Raw genomic sequence first — 15,980 nt, forward strand, 5'->3', positions numbered from 1 at the left:
TGAGATTTGATCTAAGTTTTGTTGAGCAGAAAGATTGTAAATAGCGTATAAAGTAGAAGAGACTTCAAGATTGGATCCAGTAATGATACTTGGTACATAGCATCACTGATAAACCTGAGTACGGAATTTCAGTAAAATGCACATGTGCTATAAAAACCTGTTAAGAAAAATCACTGTAAAACTATCAAATGAAATATCTAATTTGATTATAGTCTATAGTCTAAATATTAAATTAAAAAATCAAAATTCAGAAACCCCTTTTGCAGGACTGGATTATTTTTTAGAGTTATGCATCAACATTAAATACAGTCTTATAAACTTTCATCTGGATTTGCTGCTGAATATGAGAACTGAAAAGGTTTTTAAATCAAGGAATAGAATATGAATAGCCCAAAAATTAGAATTATATTACATGACTGTAATATACTCTGAGTGCTCTATAATATACTTTGAGTGCTGTTTATCCCTGAAGGTAGAATACTTACAGGTTTTCGAGTCGGGGTAACTTGAACAGAATGGTAAAAGTCTGGTTGGACCCGGCTGCTTTTCTTGATTTTTCTTTTTCTTACAGAAGTTTCCTGCTCACTTAGATGGTGAGCTTCCACTATAGGCTGTGTTTCCTCCAGGCGAGGTGTTACACGTCTTCTGGCATGGCGAGGACTTGATCTAAAGCCCTGTAAGAGAAAAAGCCACCATCGTGTTTGGCATCTCCCAGAATGGAGCTGTGTAACAACAGCAAATCACACAGGATCTGAACAACTCAAGGTACAGGCATGCTCACCTTAAATTAACATAATGTCCATATATACTGCATGTAACAATAAAGAGATGTTGCCAAGTGCTGTTAATATCACATTTGATTTATATTGCTCAATTATATGTATTATAGACACAGCCAGTAGCACTAACTCCTGTTGCTTTTCTTTATAAGCTCACACTTTTAGTTATTTATAACTAAAAAGTTCTAATTTAAAATTTATAATTAAAATTTTCCAGGTTAATTCTTGGCCTCATGAGAAATGGTTTTAGGGAGCATGGGCTGAAAATGTGGACTTTTTTTCTGAGAATGAAAGTGAAGAAAAATTGGTAGGTGGCAACAATTTATATCACCTCAGAAATATGAGTGTATTTGGCCAAATTAATAAACTCAGGAAAAAATGCCCTTCAGAAATGCTTCTTAGAGGCTTTCTGGGAAAACCTCTGAGCATCATCCAGAATGGCTCATGGCCTTACAGAATTTCATTCCTTTAATGGCAACATGTATAATGCTATCCCTTTATTGCTACCTGCAGAGCATTTACAATGAGCATTCTCTCATTTCACTGAGTCCCCTCAGGAGCATGCACAAGTCTGACAAGGGCCATTTGTACTGAATACATTATTGGTTGATATTAAACTTGGCCAAGTTGTAAATATTCATTCACTTAGTCGCATCAGCTTTCAGAACAAGTGAGCCAAATCTACATCCTTAGTAACAGTCTGCAGTTTAAGGACTGTATTTCTTTTCAAAACCAAGAATAGATGCAGGAATTCCTAATTTTCTACTTTCTTTTTTTCTTCTAGTAGAATACCTCACTGAAGTCATTACACAACAAAGCCAGCATTTTAGAATCAAACTTCTGCAAGGTTAGATTTTAGATAAAACTGCAGAAATCTATGCTGTGAATCTAAATATCCTGAATTCCTGCCAGCAGAAAACTAGTGGGAGCAGTACATTTCCGTATAAATCTGCTGCTCTTTTTCTCCCCCCTTCCATTAGCTTTCGGGTTTTATGATTTGTTTTGCCTTTTTTGTTGTTGTTTTAATTAGGAAATCATCTCAGAAGAGTTATGCTAAAATGCTGTTTTGTTGGTAAATTGAAACCATCAAAAGTATGGCTCTGTGAAATTTGGATTTCCTCCTCTAATGTTCATGAGACTGCAAGGGAAGACAGCAACAGTCTGTTCTGGACACTCAGACAGACAAACAGCTATCTTCATTGTTTAAAGGTGTTCTCCGTTAAGTAAATATACCCTTAAATGGCCAAAAGACACAAATGCACACTTACATAGACATGCTAGTAATTGCTATAAATACACACTGCATGCAACAGATAATGTAAAAAGTTGAAGTGAAGGTGAAGTAACTTCCAAGTAACAACCTTCAACACATGAACACTGGAGAGGAGGGACAGAAATAGAGCCCAAATCTACTTAGTCAGTCTGGGAGGTTCATGTATGCGGTGCATCAGGGCTGTGAAATACATCTGATGCAAAGGTACAGCCAAAATTTCTTGAATCTTTTTTTATGATCCCTCCTACTCTACTGAAGCAATAGAATCATTCAGACTATAGGTAAGGACAGACTTTGACACCCCATATCTGAATGGGAGCAGGACCCTGTCCATATCAACCAAAGCAAGCCGTGGAACAGTGGAAGCCACTGCAGACAGCAGATTTAGAAGGATTTCCAAACATTCAAAGACATAAATGTGAGACTCTGCCACACTATTGCAGTGGGAAAGCTTACTGCTCCATTTCCTTTCTACACTGTAAAATAGCTAACAGATACTTACAATGTATCATTCAACATGATACTAGGGACTATTCAGAATAACAGGGAAAAACACAGCTCATGGAGCCTACTATTGCAGAGCTTACTGCTCGTGGAAATTTTCTTTTAGAAAAAAATGCTAGTGTGCATGAGGGATTATTCCATAGTAAGTGCAAATATTCCTTAAGAGACCAAAACACCCAGCAAATCTGTTCCAAGTTCTGAAATCAGGATAGATTTTCTAAATGTTAAATGCATTATGTTTTATTTACATGTGAGGGCTACTGGCCAAAGCCTTGTGATATACTCTGCACTGCTCCCTCACCACACTCCCATCCCATTAGCCGGATAAAACTCTTTGGGAAAGTATGTTTATGTAACAGAAGAATTTGATAGAAGCTAGGCAGCTCTGAAAGTGCTTAGAAACACATGCCAAATAGGGATTTAAGTATGTGAGTCTGTCTCACCGAGTGGCGTCACCTCAAAATATGTCAAGGTTTACTGATTATTATGTTTCAATATGAAAAAGTCACCTGTGATTTCCAGAAAAATCTGTTTATAGACAATGCTTCACCTTGATATTTCTGTATTTTTCACTTTTGCTGTTTATTACTAGCAAGAAAATGGGATCTTTATCTCTTTAAGAGCTCATCTGCTTCTGTCTGCTGAAGCTTATTCTTCTCTTGAAGTCATAATCTGCCTGCAGTATCACAAATGGTTGCTGTGGGGAGGATTATAATGTGATAAAGGCAGAGGATCATGATTTTGGGTGGAAAATTAATTCCATATCTACAAAGATAAAGTTACAAGGGCAGAGTCCTTAGACCAAAACCCAAACTGCTTACTCATTCCTGAAATGAGACTTTGCCAGAGAAAAGATGCAAATCTGGAAAATTTCAAAATTTGGTAATCAAAAACAAAGACGGGCGTTAAAAGTGATGTAACATATGGTAGCTGCTACTCCTATGCTCAGTGCAAAATTAGGATGGCCAGTGATTCCTTCTAAACAGTGAAATGAACAGAATCTTTTTGTGTCATCTGTGTTATTTATCCCACAGTTTAGCCCAGAATTAAAAACATCATATTAATACAGCAATCAAAATAAAAAACAAGGAAGTCACACAAATATTTGATTGGCAAAGACAGCACTATTTTAGATGTTAAATCAGTGCCCACAGACCAGCAGAAAAGTGTTACAAAATGCTCAGGGAAGTACAGTACACCACCTGAGACCAAATCACTGAGGAAAAGGTGGAGATTTTAAAATCACATGGATATTACAACGAGGATGCTCTAACACCATTAAGCAATTTGTAGCTTCCAGTACCATGTGAATGCTGTGTCACTGGGCAATGAAAACCTTTTCTTGTTCTTTGCGCTGGGAGGGAGTTGCTCATTCCCAGAACCTACTGCCTGACTCATTTTTGTGCCTGTAACATTCTGAAACAAGGCAAACCAAACAAAACTTCAAACATGTATTTTTAGAAAACCTGTCTTCCAAATACCAAAATAGCTGCACAAAGATTTACCCTAAAGTATCCTTCCTTAAAGAAACAACTCACATAACCACCAGAATCAGTTTTAGACATATCAGAGGAAGACACAAGGCAAACTGAACCTGGAATTATCTACTCCACAAAAATCTTTATGTGCATTCTTCCAGTTAGAGTCTGTTTGAATCCAGGAAGAATGATCTTCCTAATCAAACTCTACAGAAAACAGGAATGGAGAGGTGTCTCTGGAGGCTGGTGCAGAGCCAAAGGCTAGCTCACCTGGTCTCAAATGAGCTTTTCTGTATGAGGAAACAGGCTGGGGAGATCAGCCTATTTTAGCTGAAATTCATCCTTTATAGTCTTCTCTGAATGTTGGGGGGGGTTTGGTTTGATTTTTTTGTTGTTTGATTGATTGGTTGGCTTTTTCTCTGGAATGTATTGAAAGAACCTATTCTATCTTTATACCCAAATGGATGATGAATGTTGCCAGCCTGGCCACTGCATGCCAGAGTATGCTGTGTAAAATTACTTTCACAGTAAGGTGCTCAGTAAAAAAAGACCTTATCCAGCCAAGTTTTAACTTCACAACTCTGATTCAGTGACTCATTTTTTGTCTATAGAAACACATATGGGTTTCCCCTAACCAAAGTTCAGCAGACATGCCCTCCCCAGGTTGCCCTTCGAGCCATCGAAGCCAGCAGACCAGAAGAACCACTCCCTCACAGCACCCATTTCTCTCCATTGGCCATAACCACAGCCCAAGCTGACCACTCAAAGACATCCATACTGTGAGTATACAAATTAAATAGGATGGATCAGACCCATGGTGACTAGGTTTTGGTCTGCCTTCAATATGGTATTCACCATCCCATACACATTTTATCATCAGACTTCTTTTATTTTTCTCCTTCTACATGAAATGGTTCTGGTCTCTTCCACCACTTTTTTTTCCTGTGAGAGTTTTATATTTCCGTATTCATGGAAACCACTCTTGATGGATCCCCATAATTCAATACAGTACTCTTATAAATTCATATTACTGGTATGAATATATATATTACTATATAACAGTAGAACATGTTTTTCTGTTCTGTTTAAACACTTCCCATCCCATCTTCTTTCCAATGAGGCTACACATCTGAAAGTAGTCCTCACTGAACTGTTAAAAGTCATTCAAAAGGCCCTTTCTGAAGATCTTAAACCTAAAAATTAAGAAAGTGGCTAAGGACTTTTCTCTGTAATATACTCAACCGTGCATTTCTTAACAACATAATGTGTATTTATTTGCCCCATTTCTTCAGTATGGTCTGGTATTTGATAAACAAATATGTTATACTCTGCTATCCTTGTTATGTTTTTGCTTATTCTCATTCTTAATTTATTCATCATAAAAACAGGAATTTGACATTTCCAAAAACTTTTCTAACTTTTGCTTTTATTTAAATTTACAGGTAAGGACATTTTTAATAATAATTAAATAACCTTTTTCTTTCACTGTCTTTGTTTTTCTGTATTTATTTTCAATTCTTTGTCTGATTCTTTAAGAACACCATATGAATACATCAACGCTACCTCATGTGTGCATTATTGCTTTAGTGATATAAATCTCTGTCTCCTCCATTCTTTTAATGTGCAATTGTATTAATTCACCAGATCCTTCTCTCCATTCTAGTTTCTACTAGCCCTACTGCCTTCATCACACGTTATCTCTATTTTTATGCTTGATAAGAAACCATATTCAGTTTTCACTTTTTCCAGTGTATAAGTATTTTATGTAGAATATATTGGCTGTCAGAATTCTGATCTTGGAACTCAACCTTTCCAGCCAGTATGGGTTCTCAGAGACAGTAAGCATTAACATCAATAGAAGTAAAAGTGCATTATCTGATATCCAGCTGAAGTCAACAGAAATCCTTCCATTAGCTTCAGTGGGCACTGGACTGCCGCCCAGTTTACCTTCAGTAAATCACAGAGAAAGTGCTAGCTAGCATTAGGCCACAATTCAGTGACAGCAGAACTCAAGTGTTTGCAAAGGCCTTTGCAGATATTTGAGTAATTCCTGTAGATTAAGGTGTGCTAATGAATATCAAAGCCAAAAGAAGCTCAGATAGAATATCCAGCTTTGCATTCTTGCTTTTAAGGTTTTGGACAGTGGTTGTATGTGCATGAGAATTATCATCTGTTACCATTGTCAACTAATGGCCTTCAAGAAACAGTCTTTAGTTGGTGACCAACTGTTTAAAGCTTGGAAACTTTCAGGTCTATGCAACCCACATCCTCTCAGGGCCTGCAGACATTGCATAGCGTCAAACCCTTCTCAAGATGCTGGCATTCTCAGCTGTTTTACAGACAGGCTGAAACAGAATTAAACCCTATGGTTGGATACCTACTCCAACTAAAAAGACAGGTTTAATTAGATAACTTTATTATATCAAATTCCCCTGCACATTGAAAGCAAGAAATTTTAGATTCTTTCTGCTACCCAGAAAAAAAAGAAATATAGATAGATAGATGTAGATATATGCATATATCTATGCATCTGAGTCATAAGAATGGTTTTAAATTAAAAAGCGGCCAAGATTGCATTATTTCCCTCCTTCCTCTTCCATAAAGATTTCCATCCTGAATTTACAAAGAACCAAAGAAAACCCCGCAACATTTATTTAACTGCCAGTTCTGCAAGTTCAACCCAAAATCCAAGATTCAAGTTAAGTTCCCCAAGATATTTATAGCAAAGATTGCTAAGTAATGCAACGTGTAAATTTTCTATCACAGGATCACAGGAAGATTACCTACACTCACTGAGCGTATTACTTCACTAACACCCAAGGAGGATGCAACTGCATTTGTTCTATTTTGATTCTATCAGAACTAAAAAAATAGACTGCAACCTTTTTTTTGGTATGGTTCTCTTGACTAATTTTTTTTAATCTTACAAAGGGTTACTCCTATAAAGATCTGAATCAGGATTTAAAGCATAAAATATAAGATTTTGGATTCAATTTCTCATTCCTCTCCCTCATTAGCAAGCTTTCACTGATGCTGCTTTGCATGCCTTATATTTATTTTAGGAGATATTATTCTTATCTTCTAAAATCTAAACTCTAAGAAGTGCTGGAACCATTTCTCAGATATTGAAGACTGTGATTTGGCACGTGTAATATTCCAAGATAACTCCACACGTTCAAAGGCATTTAAAGCAATTGCTTTTTACATAACCTGAACAAGATTACTTTCACAACCGAGTTCATGAAATAGAACATCAATAATCTGCTTTCCAGTTCCTAAGCAGGCCCCCCAAGTAAATACATAGGAACCCTTGTGTGAAGCTAGGTTTCGGTGTGAATTTAGAATACAGTGTCTAATAACCCATGCTATATTACACTGCTGTTTAGCATGACATTTGGTTTTTCCTGACATAACGTCAGGATTCCTATCAAAGCACAGGTAAGTTGTAACTTTAGGAAAATCTGATGATCTGCAAGCAAATAGCCAAATGGCACACCCAGTCATGCCTCAAGATACCCTTTAAATACTCTTTCCTGTCTAAAGCTATAAGCCCCAGAAGCCGGCTTGTTCTCCACACAGCCCTATCATTCTCTGACAAGAAGCCTTGCAGCTCTCCACGGCTGCTTTGTGATGGCTTGTCCCAGTTCTTTCCCTGTTACCTCAGGGCACTGCAAGCCTACAGTAGGAAGGGAACAATTATTTAAGAACAAAAAAAAAAAAATCAGTGTACTGCTTGATCAGTGGTCTGCAAGGGAAGGTTTAATTTAAAATATACTAGTGCATTCCCCTAGCATGTCACCTTTCCAGCTCTGCTTCCTCCATTTCCCATCTCATCATGTCTCCTCATCTTGGGCAGTGTCCAGTATACATTGAGGATCTGCCAGAAGGAATTAGCTTTAAATATTAAAAATATGGTAAGAAGCTGAATAAGAAAAAACAGAGATTGCTAAACCATACCAGTACTGTCAACCATCTAATACAAAGAAAGTACTCTCTTCTGTCCAGTGTGCTTGTTTGAAACACAAACTGGTAGGATTTATCCCACCACAGCATATGAAGATGTGTCTGTACTTTTTCAATTATAACATAGATGCATAACTGATAAGAGACTTAGCAGGAATATATTTTAAAAAAAGATACCTAGGCTGGAATTCATTTATCTATTAAGATAACTAGATTCAGATACCAACAACATACCTGAACAAGCCTTTGCTTCCTGTTACCACCAATAAAAAATTTAACCGACACATTCAGTGAGGCTTGAAGAACCATCCAGCACATCCTGAAGCAGACATCAACACTAGGTCAGCTGAGAAGCCCTATAGACTATAAGCTGTAAATAAATGCCTACAGTGAGTTTATTGGGCTGCATAAGGGGATGCTGTTTTAACAAATTCACTTTCCAACTCCTACCTTCACATGAAAGAAGGCAGTGGAAGCAGATCAGAAGAGAATGATGCCTCGACTTGGTTCTATCATTTTGTTCTTTCTAGAACAAGGAAGAAGGATAAATACAATACCTCAGTCTGACAAGATTATGTATTTCAGTATAATTTTTGCTATCAATTTATATAATTGTCAATTAAGCCTGTAGGATCTGTGTTTCACTTTCAGTCTGCTCTACTACCTACCCTACTGTCCTGAAGTCGAGTGTTGTATTTAAACAGCTGAGTGGACAGGGGAGATAAGGACATTGGCACAACTTGCAAGAAATGTGTCTTTGCCCAAACATCAAGTGCAGTTAGTTTCTTTAGCTGATACGGTGTTTCCACACTTCAGCTGCAACTCATGTTTCATTCCTGCTGATGAGTCAGGAACAGCAAAGCTCTGACTCTCCTTGATGCAAGGCAGTAGGGCACAAGGGAGCACAGCAGGGGCTGACACTTTGGGTACAAGTATCCAGGTAACAGGTACCCAGGCTCCCTGGTGAACCAGAAGCACAAGGAATAAGCTAAAAACCAAGGCAGGTTTGCTAACACTAGATCAAGATCAGCTGTGTCCACTATGAGCCTGACATGCTAAAGCATCTCTGCCACACAGAGCTGAGTCCTTGCCCCGGGAGGCTGGGGGAGCCCACATGCCCACTCTCCAGAGCCTGAGACCCCTCCAGGCTGCAGAGCACATGGAGCAGGGTGAGAGGCTGCAGCTCTGGATGGTATCCTCACATGTCTGACATGGCCAGGCCCCAAAAAGCCAGCTCGGCTGAATCAGATCCTACATGAAAACATCAAGGTGACTTCACTCTGCGCTGTGCACATTCTTCCATAGCATATCAAAGGTGCCTCTACTCAAAACAGTCTGGGAATGGAAGAGAGTGTGGGTGAGGTTTCCATGCCCAAGGAAAACACACATAACAGCCCTGGAGCAGACACAACCCCGAGGTACTGTGCATGTGGTGCTTTCTTACATTTAATACCCTCAGCCTAAAGAGCTGAGCTGTTTCTGAGAGAGCATCTACAACCTGATCTGTCGCCCTTATAATCTAACTACAGTACCTGAGAAGTCAGTGGAGATGATTAAGCTTTTCTGAGCAGTGTGTGATCTATGGAGCCCTGCATGATCCTTTCTGTCTGTGTAAGAACAGTTTCTACAGGAGATGTGGTAATATATGTGCTCACTGCAAGTATGACCTCATATATTTTAATTCATGGTTTCAGTCTGAGGTTAGTTTAGGGCAAAAGGCAGCAGCTAGAAGTTCCCATTCTGTTCATGTGTACCATGTGTCTGTTAACAGGCAGACAGCCACAAGCCATGCTCCCCCTGCATCCCCTTGGAACCAGGGCTGTGCTTGTGTGCACTTAAATGGCACACAGCACAAGTGAACTGCAGCTCATCTAAAACACACATTTCCACACATAACAGTAGATACTGAGAAACCTGGATATCCAAATACTTACATGATAGCCATGAGCTTGTTAGCATAACTGTATTAAAGGCAAGCTAAAGAGTAAGTACTTTTATGAGGTAGTGTATCTTTATGCAGTGGTTTTCCCTGTCCTGCTAGAGAACCGTGAGGACATGACACAATGTCAGTACTTTATCAGGTGATTGATGGAGCTCAGAGGAGATCCCCTCAGCATTTCAAAGCTCTGCAGACCATCAGAAGCCAGAGCAGAGATGCAGACAACCAGAAGGCTGTATAAATGTATCAGGCATTTGTACACTACATTGTGGTACAGAGACAAATACCCAAGTTAACTCCTCTGGAGGTAGTTTAGCTCAGACACTCAAGCTAAAGAGGCTGCAGCAACCAGACAATTGCCATATATTTTGTGATACAATTGCCAAACAGGCTGTTCCTCAGCACAGACTGATGCTTATTGGCTATCTAAAGGCAGAACTGCTGTGACTAAAGCTGACAAAGAGTGATGGACAGACAACGTATCGAAAACCAAATCTCAGTGATACCTAGTTTGCCATTTGACAGCTCAGTGTGCCATACTCTGTCTGGGCCACATTAATGGATATATTATGAAAAATGGACAGAAGGATTTGTCCTTATACAGTGTAACCTGTGTTTATAGTTCTCCATTCATTCCCATACCTAAGTGCTCTCATACATCTAAGAAAACAATTTATTTTTGTCTCTGATTTACTTTCCTTTGAACCTGTTCCTTATCTCTTAGACAGCTAATGGAAAAATAGTTTCAACATCCTGGGGGAAAATCATGTCAAACACAAAAATAAAATATTTTCAGTCTGATTCAGCTCCATAAAGACAATGAAACATCCTTTCAATAGGGGAATAAATGCATTTTTCTGGCTAGTCCTGCACATTTCTGGTGCTCCTTGAATGCACTCCCTCCGATCAAACAGAAGACTCAAATTCAGCTTGGAGGGTCTGCTGATTTCTTCTTTCAGTGGAGCTGTACATATCTGGAGCAGTTTATAAATAACTGCAAAGCACAGGATGAATTATGGTGCAACTCTTCAAAGACTATTCATTATTGTTTTGTAAGATAACTAAAACTGTATTTTTAGGCAACTGTTTCACAATCAGCCTCAGAAGGGGCATGATTATGGCAAAGGTACACTTAGGGATAAGTTAATGAACAATTTTCTGGGCATCTGTGTCAAAAAAGTAATATATACATTTCCTGGAGACTGTTGTACTACAGTTTTGCATCCTTTGTACCATAATGGATGATTTAGAAAATCCATTTGCTCTTAAAAATTGTCATCAGTCTTGGATGACCTATTTCACTACCAGTCTTGTCACAACAATACACTGAATGTATACAACCTTGTAGCGACTGTTCGGTGTACTAAAATGGAAATGTGGGGTCTGCAAAACTCAAACCACCCAAATGCTCTTCCTTTGCTACAGACATGGTTAACACACACCACCAGCCCTCCCACGCAGTCTTTTCATAAAGTGTCAACTCCTATTTGTCTTACTGGTGTGTTTAGGTCCACCTGGGTTATGTGAAGTCAGAATTTACAGTGGACTGTAAAACTTCCACTGATTTGTTTCCTAGTAGATTTATACCTGTAGGTCTCAGTGGAAGCATTCATAGGAAACTTGCTGAAAATATGTGAGTCAAAATTAAATAAATACAAAGTGATACAACTGCCCACTGACACCGATACCCTCAGTTCCTGAAGTCATAGTATTTGTAATGTAAAAGGTAAGATAAAGAAAACTGTACAGCTCAGAGAAAATTTCAGGCAAAAGATTTATAAAACTGGTCATTTTTCCCCAATAATATGAAAACTGCTACTTTAGCAATTAGCATAATTATCCCTTCACAATCTCATAAAACCCAACCATTTAGAGATCCTGAATGAGAACCTTCCTTTTCAACAGTTCTTACCACCAAATCAAAAGACATTAAGAATTATACCATTCAGATTAATTCCTTCCAGCCTAAGGGCTTGAAGCTTACTTCCCTTTTAATTGAAAGGTAAAAATCTCACATAATCCAATGACTCCAGAGGCTTCAACTATAAGGAAAACTAATTCAGAAAGAAATTTAAATCACAAGAAGTGGAAACACCAACATATTAAGCAATGCTTTTAAACTGAAAGGTACACAAGACTTTCAGACCTCTTTCTAAAGTATAAAATGATAAACATTGAATTGTATCAAGCCCAACCAAGCCCACAAAGTACTCAGAGAAAATTCCTCTACTTCATGAAAAAAAAAACTTCTACAGAGAGCACAAGAAGAATGGCATTAGTGAATTATTGATAGCCTTAATATTTTTAATAATAATAAAAATAAAAAGCCCCAACAATGAATCATGGTCCCTACTTTGGTAAAACTCTCACTGAGTTATACTGTTATTTTGGTCTGGTTTTGGTTCAGCACAGACATTTTATTCTAAAACTAATACTCAAAATAAAGAAAGACTAGTGCAAACAACTACATCAAAGTCTGATGTGTCATGTAGCAATGAATATTTCTGTTGGAAATTTACTTGTTTTCTTTTTAAAGCAGTGGCATATCTAGGTCTCCTGAGATTAGAAACATTAACCATTCTGGGTGTGATTCCTTTGTGACTTCATGAAATTTCTATAGTACCTGGAGAATGGAAGACTCTTAAGAGCAGCTATAGTCATAATGAACCTAAGGACAGTAATAAAAAATATATTAAAAATTAGGCCTGACAAACTTCAGATGGTAGTAAGTGAGTGTTAGTGGGGAGGTGGAGACATCAGTGTATTATCTCAATAAACTCTCGCATCTTCCCATTTAATTTTTTCTGGTATGAGGCACCTCTAACAAAGACAGACTTTAACCTACTTTATATTCATGATGATTCATGCAAGTTTACCTCCTTTTGAGGCAGGGGGTCAAGTGTTAAAGTTCATTCTATAATAAGTAATATCTGCATAGACTTTTGATGTATAATAATGAGGCATGTTTTGCAGAGACATTAAAAATCAAGGCCCACAAAAATGAACTATTTGTGGATTCAATTCACCAGTGGCATATAAAATTTAAAACAGGAGGGCTGAAAATGATCATGAATACATTTTCAAATTTTGTATCTACCCTCCCATAGTATGCAGTCTTATTTTTTTTGTGTGTGGTTCAGTATTAAAGGAAAAGGATTCAATAGTTCTCGCTGTGTGAAGACAATGAAGGCATGCACCATGAGAGCTGTGGCTGTGGCAAAGGATCTCAACATAAATTTGCACACATCTATTTTTCCAAATATAAGGCTTTCCTGGCAGGCAGTCAATCATGCAGGAATTGCCAACCGCTCTGTAGATAGGGCAATTATTATTCTCTGTGCACTGCTGCTACACCACCTGCACGTTCACACGTGATGGAAGTCAGATCTGAACCCAGCTCTCAGGAGATGAATGCCAACCCACTGCTATTTACTATCAGCCTATTTTTCATTATCTCTTATTATAATTAAGAAACACTATTTATAACTACACCTGACAAACAACTAAGCATGGTGGAAGCTAGCAGATGCACCTTGTGCTATGAAACTTGGAGCTGAGATGTTACATTCATTTGGTGGGGGGAGAGGGGGGATTATGCAAAACCTGTATTTTCATGTATCATGCTTTGCTTTCACCAACAGCGCATTGCAGTTGGAAGTACATTATGTTTTGTGATGATATAGATAGAGAATGTCAAATTCTGCTTCAGATAATGTTTCCAATATTTTTATTAGAAGTATGCCTGCAGTTTTTTCATTAATGAATTCCATTAGATTAATTAAAATAACATTTTACTTGAAAAAATATCGGGAAATGAAAATTTAATGATGTCAGATGAGTCATCGTTTCTCTATCAAAAGTCTCATCAGATAATGAAGGGGAAAACAGTTCCACCACTTATTTAAAAGGGCAGTTTAGACCACTAGCTGCAGTATTACTCCATCTAAACAAAATACAGAAAATTATGAAAGAATATAACAGTTACTCTAGCATGTTTCACTAAATGGTCTAGGAAATATTTTTTCTTCTAGGAAATATTTTAAATTCATCTACTTCTGACTGGATGATAAACAAATAACCACATGCTGAAGCAATAAAAATAAATTACTCTGCCAACTTCCCTTTGAAGTGTGACCATGCAGGATGGCACGTATTTCAAAACATTAAACTTCATCTCCATCTAGGCTCAGGACTGAGTGAATTTTACATGGAAACCAAGCATTTCATATTGGATAAACTAAATAGTGAAAAAATATTTTGATTTCCAGAGGGACACATTTGTTTGTTCACTTTACTGAAGCACTGTTGAACAACAAACTCAAGCTTTTCATGATTTAAAGATAGGACACTCCCTATGGCATCTTCTTTTCGTCAGTGTGTACAAATTTCAAAATAGTTAAGAATCTAAAACTAATTGCCAATATGAACCATGCTGCAAAAATGTATCGTATGCACACTTTTGAAAGCATTAGTCATAATTGGAGAATTTTCACACCCACAGCAGGGTAAGGAAAAATGCAAATAATTTAAAACAAAAATATCGTTTGAGTGCAAAACTCTCTCTCAAGGCTTTCAGAATAATAGGCAATGGCATGAAGATATGCCTTAAATCAATAGCAGGAAACCAGGCAAGAGAAATATCTAGACAGGAGTTCTACAGGGCAGCATGGAAACAAAGTGGGTACTAAAACAAATATTACTTTTCATATTTTCCCAGCAATTATGCTCCTCATTCAGAACCCCTAGGAAGTGACTGGGGTTTGTGTTATACTTTCAGCACTGGCACGTAAGAGTTTTGATTCCCCTGACCTCTGAACACAAAGTCACACACTGAGGTGTCTGCCAAGCAGGCTTGTAGTCTGGATCCTTCTGGGATCTCCCACGGCAATATCCAAGCCAAGCGGGCAACTTCCCTGACAAGGAGCAGGTGAGGGCTGTGGGCAAAGAAAGCGAGCAGAGGCTCTGCAGTCACAAACCCGACCAGCTGTGCACCTATTACCGCGAAGTCAATAACTGGGCTCAGGGCTGCCTTTGGACAGAGGGATGTCTGGCATGTCCGGTAAGCACAGCTTTTCTCCAAGTAACCAATTCCTTTGGGAATGACACAAATCGGCAGGCCGGTTAGGGTAACACAGATGAAGAGCTCATTTTGTTTTGGGAAGGAAAAAAAACCAAACCAAGAAATGAAAGAGGACATTATGTCTTTCATGCAAAATGAAAAGTTCACTATGGGATTTCATTAACAAAAGACCACGACAATATGTACTCGGGTAAAGAGAACAACTTCTGACCTTGAAATTGCGTGCTAAATAAATTACCTCAGAGCGAAAGTGATGAGTTCTCATGACAGCATCTGGAAGGCAAGCAGAAAGACACACAGGCTCCACCAGCTGCACCTCGCATTTCGCCCCGGCTAACGGGTTTACCCCGCCACTCGCCCTTTGGCGCACACTCCGGGACGGGTCTGGCCCTCCCGGCACAGCGGGCAGCTCCGCCCGGCATTTATATTTAATTCATCGGGAAGAAGTTCAGCATAAAGTTCTGCTGCGCTTTGACAGACCGGGGAGGGCTGGGGGGTTTCCCAGCCTTTCACCTCTCTCCCGCTAGCCGAGGTTTCGCTAAGGGATGGGTGGAGACAAGGCTGCCGCAGTCCTGGGCTCGGCTTGAATTTTCTTTAAAGCCTTTGCCCGGCTAAACCGTGCCAGAGCGGCCCTCCGCCGGCAGAAACCTGGGGATGGGCCGGGGACAGCCGCCACCGCCCTCGGGGACCGGCAGCGTCTCTTACCTCGGCTCCTTGAGCGACCCGAAAAGACGGATTTGATGGGATGCCTCCCTTTCTGGAGCCTGCGGTGCCAGCAGCAGAAGAATAAAATCGTGGCAATGGTCCCCAGCAGCAGCAGGAGCAAGAAGAGGGCGCACTGGATGCTGTAGGGTCTCAGCAGGACCAGGAAAGCCGCGGCAATCATGGCTCAAGCGCCCGGCTGCCCCTGTGCGTGCGCGGGTCTGCGGCGAGCGGCGGGGGGCCGGGCAGCGCCGGGCAGCCT

At 39.2% G+C, this 15,980-nt stretch overlaps 1 protein-coding gene across 10 annotated transcripts in view; it reads right to left on the reverse strand.

Moving 5' to 3' along the window:
- The window catches only part of DST (dystonin), a 299,250-nt gene extending 283,324 nt beyond the window's left edge, over positions 1-15,926 (reverse strand). For 3 of the 10 annotated variants that reach the window (XM_048296868.1, XM_048296880.1, XM_048296867.1), the window contains exons 1-3: positions 15,722-15,923; positions 15,255-15,289; positions 486-674 (exon numbers count right to left, since the gene is read on the reverse strand). In XM_048296868.1, coding sequence (XP_048152825.1) covers positions 486-674; positions 15,255-15,289; positions 15,722-15,902 — 405 coding nt within the window. In that variant the 5' untranslated portion in view covers positions 15,903-15,923. Of the gene's footprint in view, positions 1-485; positions 675-15,227; positions 15,290-15,721 lie in introns of all 10 variants that reach the window. The other 7 variants (XM_048296861.1, XM_048296860.1, XM_048296883.1 and 4 more) reach the window with 5 other exon arrangements.
- Positions 15,927-15,980: the final 54 nt, after the last annotated feature.

Source organism: Corvus hawaiiensis, chromosome 3, assembly GCF_020740725.1.
Source record: "Corvus hawaiiensis isolate bCorHaw1 chromosome 3, bCorHaw1.pri.cur, whole genome shotgun sequence".
Taxonomy (NCBI): domain Eukaryota; kingdom Metazoa; phylum Chordata; class Aves; order Passeriformes; family Corvidae; genus Corvus; species Corvus hawaiiensis.